At 52.1% G+C, this 13547-nt stretch overlaps 1 protein-coding gene across 2 annotated transcripts in view; it reads right to left on the minus strand.

Moving 5' to 3' along the window:
- Nucleotides 1–371: 371 nt before the first annotated feature.
- KSR1 (kinase suppressor of ras 1) overlaps nucleotides 372–13547 on the minus strand; it is a 162135-nt gene continuing 148959 nt past the window's right edge. Inside the window, exons 19-21 of one of the 2 annotated variants that reach the window (XM_078437518.2) lie at nucleotides 7935–8068; nucleotides 5278–5358; nucleotides 372–3379 (exon numbers count right to left, since the gene is read on the minus strand). In XM_078437518.2, the coding sequence (XP_078293644.1) occupies nucleotides 3304–3379; nucleotides 5278–5358; nucleotides 7935–8068 (291 nt within the window). In that variant the 3' untranslated portion in view covers nucleotides 372–3303. The remainder of the gene's footprint in view (nucleotides 3380–5277; nucleotides 5359–7934; nucleotides 8069–13547) is intronic. The other variant, XM_078437519.2, reaches the window with a different exon arrangement.

The following is a 13547-nucleotide window of genomic DNA, read 5'->3' on the forward strand; positions in this document are numbered from 1 at the left end:
TCTCTCCATGACCGGCCAAGAGAGGCTCCTAGAAATAAGATTCAGGTAAGAGATCACTCCGCCCCCCACCCCCCATGGCTTCCAGGAGGCACAGGCACCCTCAGCCCAGGAGACACTGAGCAGCTCTGGGTCTGCTCACGAGCTGTGACTATTGCCGGCTGGATGACTGTCCTCTGGGCATCGTGGGCTCTGACGCCATTTTGCCTCCACTCCGTCTGTCTTCAAAGTCCGTGGGTAACTTCTTTCTTCGGAAGGGGCTCCCAGAGGGGGTCCAACCATCCCGAACCCCCCCTCCATTCCTATTCCCCCTCGCCATCCGAGCAGCCCCTCGCCCTCATCTGGAGCTGACCCAAGTAGACACGAGCCCCAGACACCTTGGTACAATTTTATTCGCAAACTCCAGACACCCAGGCTTGGCCTGGCACAAAGGATGTGTTCTTGCCAGCGGCAAAAAACTGATAACAGCACGTTCATGAATACTAACCGTTTTAATTTAAATTAATAGCATTTCTGGAAGACAAATGCGGTTGATAGAAAATATAAAAACTTTTACTGTACAAATTTTACATCACATTCAAAAAAAAGCAGGCGTGTGCCTGTGGCCACGGAAGACGCTGGCTTTACACACACTGATGAAATCCTGGCTAACACTGCAGCATCGTACGAGCTCCCTAAATGGCTTCACATTTGTGTTTCCACCCCGCCCCCCACCCCAAATCAACACAGAACCACGGCAATACAGGCTTACAGGGCGCACAGCTGCCCCCTGTGATCACAAGAAGAAAGGCCACGACGGGGCAGGATTCCAGCGCCCTGCGCGGATTTGGTGACGCGACAGAGGTCAACATCGCTACACTGCCCTCGACTAACGGGGAGCTTGCTAGGATTTGGGATCTCGAGTTGGATGGAGACCCGGGGACTGCGGCTTGGGGGAATAAAGGCAGCGGGGACATGGGCCCTAGGGTTTGGGAGGGGACGTTGGGGACTGGGGGCCTGCTGTAAAGAAGGACCAAAGCTTGGGCTCCACTCTCAGACCCTGCTGGGGACTCCGCAGCCCCCAGAGCTCGCGCCAAGGAGGCCCTCCCAGCTTCTCTGTCCCCTTCGCGGCTGGCCGTGAGGGCTGAATTCACAGTATCTGCAGTCCTTCGTGTGTTTCCATGGCAGACGGGGAGAGCACACAGAAGGGCAAGCACGTGTTCCCAACCTCAATTCACAGTCACTTAAAGAGACGGAAGGAGAAGGGGACCACGTTTTTTTTTTTTTTTTTTTTTTTTAAATGACAGGCAGCACAGAGGCTAGGCCAAGAGCTGGGGGGCGTCCAGGGCCCTGAAGACGAAGGGGGTGTCCCCCAGGCCTTCGGCTCTCCTTCAGGGTTCCTGGCAAAGTGTCAATTCCTTAAGGGCAGGGACTGTGACGGTTCCCATCGGGGGTCCCTGAACTTGCATAAGACACCGTAGGTGTTCGACAAAAGCTTCTTGAACTGACCTGCGGGCGTGATGCCCACAGGGGGAGGCCAAGGGATGACAGGATGAGACCAGCAGTCTCACGGAGGAGGGAAGAGCCATCCGGGGCTGACTCTAGCTGGGTGTCAGCTCCTGTCTTCCCCGACCAGGAAGGGAAAGGAGCTCGGGTCTGGGGCGCTCATGGGGGGCGGGAGCCTGGATACCTTGCCCGGCTGCACAGCTGCGCTCTCCAAGCGAGTGTGGGTCGGGCCGGTGGGGGGGGGTGGCATCTGACCCAGAGACAGGAAGGTGGCCCTACGACTTCGAGGCCGCAGCCCACTTCCCAGGACATTGTGGCCAGACTCCAGGGAAGGCTCTGAAGATTGGGAGCTTTGCTCAGGGAGTCTAAACGAAAGGGACGGGTGGCCCACACAACTCCCCATCTTGGCTCAGAGCATGGACACAGGTTCTGGGTCTGAATCCAACCACGTCTCCACCCTCGTCACCCTTGGTCAGTTCTGGTTTGGGGCCTAACATGGCGTAACGTCCACTGAAGGCTTCTCTCCCGTTTGGAACTTTTCTCTTTAGGTGACAGCTTCTGATGCAGACAGACAGGATGCTCTCACGTCACCGACTTTCCCCAGTCAAGCCCCTCCTTCTGGCGCAAATGTACACAAGTAGCCCGGACTCAGTTCACTGAAGGCTCTGAAGACGGGGGGCCGGGTGGGTCCAGATGAAAGGTGTGGGGGGCACGGGCCTCCCGTCCCAGCCGAGAACTCAGATGCGGGCGGTGGAAGAGTCAGGGGTGGCAAGGACTTCGAAAAGGGCTGGGGGAGAAGAGGTGGGCAGTTCCGGAACCTTGGCATGACTGCTGACGGGCTCCCAAAGAGCCAGGTCACCCTGTGGCTGGGAGGGCGGGCTCAGGGACCCTACTGCCTGCCACTTCTCTCTCCCCCTACCTTCTTTCTTCTCACCAATCAAGCCTTCATGGTGTCCACAGCTGTGGCGCTGGGCCTTCGCTCTTAGCCTCTTAGCTCAGATGTGAGCCAGGGACACGGATGAGTCCCAGCTCCTTAGCGTCTGCCTTCCTGGCAGCCGCGAGAAGAAAAGCTCTCTACAGGCCGTACAGACCCTGGCTACCAACCACTGGGTCAGTCCAGATGTTATTTGGGTCTCAGCTGTCTCTACTTTTCTGGCAGGTAGGGGCTGGATCCCTGGGGCCGAATGAGAACCCCAGCTCGCTGGGAACCCCTGACCCTCATAATCCAGCTTGGTTCCTAGCCAGGGTTTCCTCTGCCAGAGGAAAAAGGGACAGTGTCCTTCCGGTAGGACGGGGGAGAACCCTACAGAGGGAGATTCCCCACGGATGGGGTTTAGGGCCAAAGCAGAGTCCAGGTCGAACCTTGTGGTCCCCATCCTACCCCGAGAACAGCCACAGTCACCGTGCTTTTCTTCCTTCTCACTGCCGACAGGGGCCTCCGGGGGGGGGGGGTGGGTTGCTTCCACCAGCCTGGCAGGTGGTGCCAGCCCACTTCTGCAGAGCACTTTTTCTTAGTACCTGTTGTAAAACAGCGAGTTCACTCCACAGAGACGTATATGTAAACGTTTGCTGCCTGTCAGGGCGGGTCTGGTTGTTGGTGATGTCACTTTAAGACAAACAGCAGGTGCAGCTCCATTGCCAGCCCGGGTGTTTCCGTGGACGAAAGGTCTGAATCGATGAGTCGCGTTCCTGGTTTGCGGCACTTGGGAGGGTGGACCGATGTCTCGGAGAGGGTTTTCGTTTTTGTCGTGGCGGTTGTTGGGATGTTTCAGGACCGCGTTTGAGAGAGAAAGAAATCGGCAGAAAAAGTGCACAAGTTGGCTACATCTTTGGATTACTGGGCTCCAGGACGCCCAAGCCAAACCTTTCGAACCGGGGTACAACTTTGCTGTTAATGCTGCAAAGAGGAACAAAAAGAAGGGTTACGGCCACGCCGGTCTCCATTAGAAGTAGGGCGGTGTTAGCTAGGTCAGTCTCAGAAGCTCCGCGGAGGACCCGGCCCCAGCAAGAAGCGAGAGTGACTGCATGCCAACAGCCTCGGCTGAGCTGCTCCTGGCCACACGTGGCCGGGGTGCTAAGACTTGGCCACACACCCTCCCCGGGTGGGGGTGGGGGTGGGGCAGTGGGCTCGTTAGTCTCCGAGTCCTCAGCACCAGTCACTGCCGTGGCCTTGTCCGAACTACTTTCTCACCTGCAGCCCAGCAGAGCTCTGCTCCGAGCACAAGCGGGAGGAGAGAGAAACCTGTCCCCAAGTACCGAGAGGGACATCCCACACTCCTTTCGGAAAAGGTCCCCAGGCATCAGAGACCACGTGGGAAGCAAGCTGAAATGCAGATTCTCAGGGCCCACCTCCGGAGACCTGGGCTCAGTTGTGGGAGGGACCCCAGGAATGTGAATTTGGTAAGCGGCACAGCGAGTGTGTGTGGCCTCTCAGCCACACTCTTGATGAACGCTGACCTGGGGTCTGGTACTTTCTGTCCGCACTGGGCGGATGTAAAGGGAGTTAACATCGTGGGGACCGGGGGCAAAAGCTTTGTTCTCACCGGCGAAATCGTCTGGCGACAGCCCTCCCCCACCCCCCGCTTTGTTTTAGGACAACTTTCCTAAGCGCGCCGCTGAGGACGAAGCCCTCGCAGGCTAGTGTCTTTCACGGCAACAGGACTTTTGGGGTCCACCACCCCCCCGGCCCTCCAGGGGGGCCTGGCCTTCGGCAGCTCTGAAATCCTCCCGCTCCTTGCCGGACAAGATCTCTGCGGCTCGGCAGCCAAGCCAAACCTCTCCGCCGCGCTGTGGGAGCAGTACAGCCGGCGGGAGGCCGAGGTGCTCAGGGGGGCACGAATCTCGCCGGGGTGTTAGTAGGGAGACAGCACCACCCGAACACAAACAGTGCGGCCCCACAGAAGAAGAGTTAGACAATGAAGTCCCATCCGGGAGGCAATGCTGTTAGGGGATCCTCGTGGGCAGCGGTTACTCAGGCACACATAGGCCGTGGAGGGGGGTGGGGGTCAGTTTCAAAAACAAAGCGAGAGAAGAAGTCTCGGGAGAGACGCTCGGAGCAGCAGAGATCGCGTCCCCTGGGTTAGTGCCCGCATCTCAGCTTGCGCTTGAGCAGAAGTCACGGTGCCACGGGTCGATTAGGAGGAAGAAAGCCCCGAGTGCATGCAAGGCAGCCAGGCCTACAACCTACGGGAAGAAAGAGAAGAGGGGAGAGCCGAGTCAGAGGCCGAGCCCACGGAGGGGCAGGGGGAGCGGCAGAGGCCTGGCCAGGGCGGGGGGCAGGGGACCCTCTTTCCCCGCAGAGGGGGAAAAAGGCATCCCCACTCCCTTCCCAGCTGGGCAGCCCAGAGAGCTGGGAAGGGACCTGGCACGAAGCACCTGTCCAGAGCTCCGCCGGGACAGTCACAGAATGTTTAGACAGAGGTTGGCCAATGGGCCCACTGCCCCTCAGCCCCGGACTATCCAAAGTGACTTCCTAAAAGTTCACTGTTTTTGCTTACTGCTTTCCCTTCTTTGAAGCTCTGGCCAAAGGGCACCCTGGACTTGGGCCACTGATCTGAGATCGCTCCCACCCAGGGACAGGCCATCATCCGCCACAGTGGGTAGACGGAGGCCCTGCCACATGCTGTGGGTCTTCTCGGCCCAGCGAGAGACACACAGGCCTGTGGGACCCTTGCCGGTGGCCGTTCCAGCGACAGGAGTATCACTTAGGTTTATGCAAACAAAACACACAAAAATGGGGAAGCCGGACGCAGAGACAGAGCAGGAAGCAGGTTGCAAACAGGCAGAAAGACACACTGTTCCTCCAGAACCGGAAAGGAGTTCTTAAAGTCCAGGTGGCCGTAACGTCCTTTCCCGTAGTAGCGGCTCCGCCAGCGCCTGGGGGGGGCCCCGTGGCCATTTTGCCAAGTGTGGGAACAGCGCAGTCCAGTGGGTGACGGGAGTCGGGCACCCGGTGCAGACGGGTGGAGGAGGAGCCCCAGGAATCAGGACGGCAGGGAGGGGAGGGACGACAGGAGGGGCCAGCGCATCCGCCACCCCCCGAAAATAAACAAAGCAGCAAGACGGATGGAAAAGAAAAGAGAAGATGAGAATTAGACACTGAATGTGTTGAAGAACAGATCCTGGGCGGGAAGCTCGGACTGAGACTCAGGCGGGGCTGCTGGCATTCTTTCCTCCCAGGGGCTAAAACGGATGGCTTTGGGCACGGAACGACGCCCATGTGGGACTCCCGTTTCCCACCTGTGAAATGAGAAGTGGGGCTATGTGGTCTTTAGGGAATCTGGAAGTATCTCCGGAATGCCAGACCCACCTGCTGCAGCCTTCTCTTCTGTGGCTGAGAAAACCAGCGTCCAAGATATTAAACAAGTCGCCCAAGGTCTGACAAACCAGATCCTTGAACGTTTTGCAAGTCCAGGGGAACCCCAGTCTCTTGGCCTCTGCCAGGAGAGCTCCTGCTCAAAACCCAGTTCCAGTGACCCCACCCCACCCCCCCGCTTCTGGAGACCCTTTCTCAAGCCCTCTGGGTGGGCAGAGAGGCCCCTGCGTGTGTTCCCACAAAGGCTGTTCTCTGTCACAGCCCTTAGCATGTTATAACCATTCCCTTCTTTATCCAATTACACTATAAACTCCTTGCTGGCCGAAACCTGGCCTTGGCCTTCAGTCTCCCCAGGTGTGTTGCAGGTACCCAGCAAAGGCTGGCTACAACCCACACCTTTAATGGCCACATTAGGTTATGGAGTCTGACTCATCTTAAGAGCAAAATATCGAAACTACTGTGTCATTCTAACAGACGGTATTCCCAGCCCTAAACTGTCATTCCTCTAGACCGTCCCTACCAACGACCTAAATCAGCAGTTCACCGCATTTCTTCACGGACTTCTGCCTGCAACCTCTGGTAGGTCGGGCGACCCTGCCAGGCCTCCCCTCCCCTGCAGCTTGAGACCCCGGTTGGCTTGTTTTCAGATGGGAGGGGCTGGCAAACTATATTGATGCCAAATCCAGCCACTAAAAGATGTGGACCACTTTGAAGCTTTGTCCAAAACAAAAACAGAAAAACCAAGAACGTATGACAGAGATCACATGACCCACAAGCCTAAAATATTTACCAGCCGCCCTTTCTAGAACCATGGACAGTACAGCTGCCACCAAACACCTGGGCAGCAGACGTGGGATCAGGTGCAGCTTCTCCAGGGGCTCAGCGACGTGGCCGCAGGTGCCCCACGAGCCGCTTGGGGGTGCAGACAGGCTTCTGCCCCACAACTAGCAAGGGCAGCTCTACTTTATCTGTTATCATCAATGGGGACTTGGTGGGAGATCGCACTTTTAGGAAGTGCCCTTGGCCTTCAAAAAGTTTAAAACCGTTCCTGTCACTCAGGGGTCTGGTCACATAGGGCCTGCCCAACCCGTTTCTGTATAATCCATAAACTAAGAATGGTTTTTACCTTTCTAAATGGGTTGGGGGGGGGGGGGAATCAAAAGAAGATTTCACGATATGGGAAAGCTGCATGAAGTTCAAGGGTGAGCGTCCCTAAATAAAGCTGTCTTAGAGCACAGCCATCCCCTGATGTAGCTGCTTGGGCTGCTCTTGCATCAGAAGGCAGAGCTGAGTCGTCGTGGTGGGGACTGTATATGGTGCTGTCACGGCCTCACACTGCTGCTGGGTGCGCTACAAATCCTGGGGGCCTGCAAAGCCTAACACAGCTCCCTCCGCTAGAAGCCCGTCCCCCTTCACAAGTCGGCCAGCCTCGCTCTGGCCCAACCCCTGCTTGCTAAAGCCGTGGAAACCGAGGCCCGGAACAAGGAAGGACTTTCCTGGATTCTCACAAAGGGCTCGCAGCAGGGCAGAGGTCCGTTTCTGAGTGTTCTGGCAGAGAGGGCCAGAGGGGCAGAGCACGAAGGGAACGAGACAGAATGGAGGAGTAAAGACCACCCTGTACCAAGGGGGTACAAAGGACGGTGTGATTAAACAGAAGGGAGCTGGACTTCTCGTGTCAGAGGAGCACACAAACTCAGGCCATGCCGTCCCCCTAACAGGTGGCTGATCTGGGGGCTAGAAACCGGTCTCGAGTCTGCACCCTTTTAAGTAACAGTCACTTTGCCGATTTTGGTGGTGCTGTAACACCCACGCTGCTCTGGCTTCCTGTCTGGCCCCTTCTATGGTAGAATCTTCCCCAGGCCTAGCCTGGGCCCAGTGTCAGCCCTGTTCTGATAACAGCGATGCTGGGTTTTCACAACAGAGTACCAGAGACGCTCATCTCGCAAAAGGAGTCTCTGAAACAAACAAGACCCTAGTATCACTTGGACAAGGGGACTAGTCGCCTCTGGTGAATCTGCTGTGTATATTCCCCAGATCGAAGTCGTAGGCAGACAGAGCCGACAGGGCCCTTTAAGACACCAGGTCAGGCTGCAAAAGGCCTGCTTGGCGGGTGTGGCCCACGGAGGGGGGTACTTACTCAGCGGACTTCCAGAAGTGGCCGGGGTGGGAGAGCCGCCGGTTCAGCTTGGGCAGTTTCTCCAGCATGTCCATCAGCAAGGTGAAGCTGGGCCTCTCCTGCAGGTCGAAAGCCCAGCAAGCAGACAGGATCTCCTACAAGCAGAGCCAACGTTAGCGGCGTGAGAGCTGGCAGGGAGCGAGGAAGGCACAGCTGGGCTACGCGGCATAGGACCCCTTTGACGCTCTCAAGCACCACCCCCCCTTCTGTCCGTGTCCCCTGAACATCCTGCCGATAGGAAGAAGACTGGCCATTTCTGGAGTAGTTATTTCAGAGAAATAATTGAATCTCAGAAGAGCTCGTGCTTCTAGTTGAAAACAAAGGGCACGAGCTTGTCTCCCCTCTTTTCTTCTTAGACCATCCTGGAATAACAGGAATAAAGCTGAATAAACAGGTAATAGGAAAGAGATCAGAAATGGGATTGTAGGGGCGCCTGGGTGGCTCAGTCGGTTAAGCGTCCGACTCTTGGTTTTGGCTCAGGTCATGCTCTCACGGTTTCGTGAGTTTGAGACCTGCATCAGGCTCTGTGCTGATCGTGCAGGGCCTGCTTGGGATTCTCTCTCTCCCCACTGCCCCTCCCCTACTTATGCTGTCTCGGTCTCTCTCAACATAAACAAACTTAAAAAAAAAAAGAAAAGAAAGAAAGAAACGGGGTTGTAGATTTTTCGAATGGAAAACAGAAGAAACACAAGATGCTCAGAATAATTGTGGGGTGGGACCGCAATGGAGGCAGGAGCGACCGCAGCGTTCCAGGAATGGAGGCTGGGAGCGACCAGGATAAAACAGAGGGCAGAACCTGAGAGTTAGCAGAGCACCCTTCCCAAATGCCCCCTAAGAGTGAAGGCCCTCTGACATGGGTAGTTTGCTGCCTACTCTCAGGATCTGCACATTTACAGAACACCCTGCAGCCTTTCAGTTCAGCAGAGCTCCTGTGAGAAAACAGGCCTGCACACACGACCAGGCAGGAAACGCTCGCTGACTTAGGCAGCTTGGGCTTCTGTTCTCAAGTACAATTGAGTGTGTGTGTGTGTGTGTGTGTGTGTGTGTGTGTGTGTGTAGAAGCTACTCTATCCATAAAACAAGACCAAGGTGCAATAAAAAAAAAAACACACCAAAAATAAGGGAGTGCTTGAAATTAATAATACAACTTTTGAAATGAAACATTAGGAGTACTGGAAGATAAAATCCAGGAAATTCCCCAGATTGTGTACTCAATTTTAGGTACGGAGTAGAAAACATTCAAGAAGGTCAAAGAGGATCGCCTGGGTGGCTCAGTCAGGTGAGTGTCCGACTCTTGATTTTGGCTCAGGTCATGATCCCAGGGTCATGGGATCGAGACTCACGTCAGGCTCTGTGCTGAACGTGCAGCCTGCTTAAGAGTCTCCCTCTCTCTCTCTCTCCCTCCCTCTCTAAAATAAAAGAAAGAAGGTAAAAGACACAGAAGCTCACCAAGGATCAAATTCTGTCTAATGGGAGTTTCCACAAGAGAAAACAAAGAAACGATAGGGCAGGAAACTATATAAAAAAGAAAAAAAAAACATAATAAAAGTAAATTTCCCAGCAACTTTCAAGGGAAATTGGAATCTTACTCTGAAAAGGCTCAGTGAAGAGACCCAACTGAAAAAAGAAAATCAAACCAAGAAATAAACTTATTCTAAGGTATATTTTAATAAAATTTCAATGTAACAAGGATAAAGAGAAGATCCCAAGAGGTTCCCAGAAAGAATAAAACAGGGCATCTATAAAAGATTGAGAATTAAGATTAATATCAGATTGCTCAGCAATGCACTGGACACTTAGTAGATAGCAGAGCAAAAATGTCACATTCTTAGGCAAGGTTATGTGAACCTCTGGTGTGAAAGTGAAGCAAGGACTTGTTTAGGCAAGTACGGGTTCAAAGACTCTTATGCATCTACTGGGAAGGAGATCCTTTAGGTTTCACTCTCATTTTGCTGGGGTGCAAATAAAGAAATGGGAAGACATGAGATACAAGAAATTCTAGTATTCACCCAGGAATGAATGAAAAGAAATGAAAAAATGACAACACTACAGTAAGCCTAAAATTCCATCATGCAAATTATAAGAAATCAGTGGGCCCTGAAAAGAATGAAACAAATTCCATTCCATAAGCAGTGTGTAGGAGATGCAAGACCTTAGGAATACGGTAAAGGTGTTTATCACCTCTCTCAATGAGGAAGAAAAGAAAGGCCATTAGAAACTACAGGAAAAACATAAAACCACACAAGAAAACCATGGTCCACACGTGAAGCCAACAAAATCATGGTGAGCCTTTGAGTAACTGATAGAATGGAAGAAAAGAGATGGACCCACAAAGAAGAAAATGTAATCCCCGTGAACAACTTAACCGGTATCTAATAGCAATTACAATCTATTATAATAGTGCACACATTGTTTATTGTCTTGTCACTTTTAGCCTCTATCTATAGATACAGGATGGAAGATTTAATCATGGCAACACAAAATTAGTCCTGATAAAAGCATAAGGAGAAAGCGATGCAAGTTGAGCAGAGAAGGGGCAGAGGGTCCTGGAATGAAGACCTGATGGAACAAGAAGTCAGTCTTTTGGAGAGTGACCAGAGGAAAGGGACTGCTGGTTTTCATTAAGAATCCTCTGGCCTTTTGATGTCATCCTGTGCACACTAACTCACCATGGCTTCCTTAACACAGAAAGTAGTGCCTGGTGATAAACTTACAGTAGTGTGGCTGGAGGGACAGAGATAAGGTGCCCCTCCGAGGGTACTTACTACTTTTGACTATGAGTCAAAAATCACTTTTTATTGCCATTGACCAACACCCCCTCTACCCTCCAATGGCAACGTATTAAAAACAAAGAAAAGAAAAGATCAAACAGGAAAGTCAACTTTCATGAGCCAGAAGCTGACTGCTGGAACATTTGCTCTCTGCCCCCATTTCCCGCCCCCGCCCCCCCCCCCCCCCCCGTGCCTAATCTATTCTTAAGAAGCTTCAAAGGTCACATAACCCCACGCTGCTAGAAATCCTTCCAAAACACAACTCTGGCTGTGCACTAGGAGGAGCTTTATTTAAAAATAAAAACAACTAATTGTGATCTTAGCCCCAACCCAGGCCAATTAAATCTTTCTGTCTGGTGGAGGTCCTAGACCTGATATTTTTAAGAGCTCGCCAGCTCAGTTGGTTAAGCACCCAACTCTTGATTTCAGCTCAGGTCATGATCTCACAGTCGTGAGATCAAGCCCTGTGGCAGGCTCAGCGCTGGGCATGGAGCCTAACTGAGGCTGATTCTCTCTCTCCCTCTCTCTGCCCTTACCCTGCACATGTGTGCACATCTGTGCATGTACTCTCTCTCTCTCCCTCAAAATAAACAAACATTAAAGTAAATAAATAAAAGCTCCCAGATGCTTCTGACTTGTAGCCAGCATTGAATCCTGACTCCCTTGTAGTCCTCTGATGGGCTCTATACTCTGTTCCAGGCCCTCACCCACCACTCTGCTCTAAGACTCTAAGTGTGTAGAAATATAATTGTGATTGTTGCTAAGAAAGCAACTAAGGCTATTTTTTCTTTCCGATAAAACATACATGCACGCATACTCTGGCTTATACAAAGTGTCCTTAATAACTTTATTGTAAAGTTATTAGAAATTGGAAATAACCTAAATGTCCAACAACAGAGAAGTAGGTACATTATGGCGTAAGCCGTGGGACAGGAGGGTAGACAGACTTAAAAGGATTTGTCAATGACTTAAAAATAATAAGCACAATAAAAGGTCATGTGGAAAAAAGATCATGATTAAGAAAAAATTAGCTATGTGTTAGGAGCTTGATCTTGCTAAAGGTATGTATTTAAAAAAAATTGGGGGGAGATGGGCACCGGGGTGGTTCAGTAGGTTGTGCATCCAGCTTGGGCTCAGGTCATGATCTCGTGGTTTATGAGTTCAAGCCCCACATCCGGATCGCTGCTGTCAGCCTGTCAGCGCAGAGCCCATTTCGGATTCTCTGTCCCTCTCTCTCTGCCCCTCCCCTGCTTGCACTCTCCTCCAAATAACTAAATATTTTTAAAAAAAGAACTTAAAAGAATTTTTTTAAGACTGTAGGGTAGTAGCTGCTTTAGCTGCTCTCTGAACTACCCAACAGCCAGGAGCCTGGACCCCTCCTACCACCACCCTGCGAAGGTGTCCAAGGCCATGTCATAGGAAAGGTGGTTCTACCTGAGGAGGTGGCCAAGAGCATCGGGGAGGCACTCGTCACCCACTCGCCTTGCCTGACACCCCAGCGAGGTGGTATCAGTTGGCCAAAGAGGAGCCTGGTGTCCGTGCTATAGATTAGCATTTTGGTGTTATTCCTTTTTTTTTTTTTTTTAATGTGTATTTATTTTTGAGAGAGAAAGAAACAGAGGGCGAGTGGGGGAGGGGCAGAGAGACAGAGACAGAAAAGGGGCGGGGGGAAGAGAGGGAGGGAGGGAGGGAGACACAGAATCCTCCAGGATCCGAGCTGTCAGCACACAGCCTGACGCGGGGTTTGAACCCACGAACTGTGAGATTATGACCTGAGCCGAAGTCGGACGCTTAACCAACTGCGCCCCCATTTTGGTGTCATTCTTGGAGGGGCGTCCCTGTACAAATAGTTTGTACTTCAACCAGATGGCATGTACTCCTGAGGAAATAAAGTACACCAAGCACAATGTCAAGCGAGTATTCCAAAGATGCCCTACCAACTTGCTACCAGTCCAAGGAGGAAAATACTAAGATCTGTTAAGATCTTGAAAGAAGGGGCACCTGGGTGGCTCCATCAGTTAAGCATCCGACTTCGGCTCAGGTCACGATCCCACGGTTCGTGGGTTTGAGCCCCGCGTCGGGCTCTGTGCTGACAGCTCGGAGCCTGGATGGAGCCTGCTTCAGATTCTGTGTCTCCCTCTCTCTCTGCCCCTCCCCTGCTCACACTCTGTCTCTGCCTCTCTCTCAAAAACAAACATTAAACAAAAATTTTTTTTAAAGATCTTCAAGGAAGATTAGGTTGCATTTCTCACTCTGCCTGTCCCAGTTTTGCAGATGGGGATTCTGCCAACACTGTCCAGGACTTCAACAAGAAGGTCACAGCCTAGTTAGATCTCAACCCAGACCAGCATGAGGTGGTCCTCCAATGTTATGCCACCCAGATACCTACTGGAGCTTTTTAACATCCAGGCTGGCACCTATCTGCTCAAAACGTTGAGCCCTGGGTTCCTTTATGTGTCATTATGCCAGAGCGAGGAAACTTACAAAATGCAACGCAGAGAAACCTTTAGAGGTATTCAGAAACACGAGATCAGCACCTGATTTGGCACTGTGGCAACCCAAATACGCTGTGGAAACTTCGATTTGTTCTTTAACAGTTGAGAAGAACACTTTAGAGAAAGATCCGATACCATGGTAACCCCCCATCCATTTGTGCTCTGTGCATCGATCACCTTCTTTCATGTAAGTAACAGACGGGGTTTTACTATCTTTTCAACTCACAATTCAGTTAAAAGCATTACCTTTATTTTTATTTCTTTCCAGTCTTTTTTTTTTTTAACGTTTATTTTTGAGTGACAGAGGG

Source organism: Panthera onca, chromosome E1, assembly GCF_046562875.1.
Source record: "Panthera onca isolate mPanOnc1 chromosome E1, mPanOnc1 haplotype 2, whole genome shotgun sequence".
In the NCBI taxonomy this organism is placed as follows: Eukaryota; Metazoa; Chordata; class Mammalia; order Carnivora; family Felidae; genus Panthera; species Panthera onca.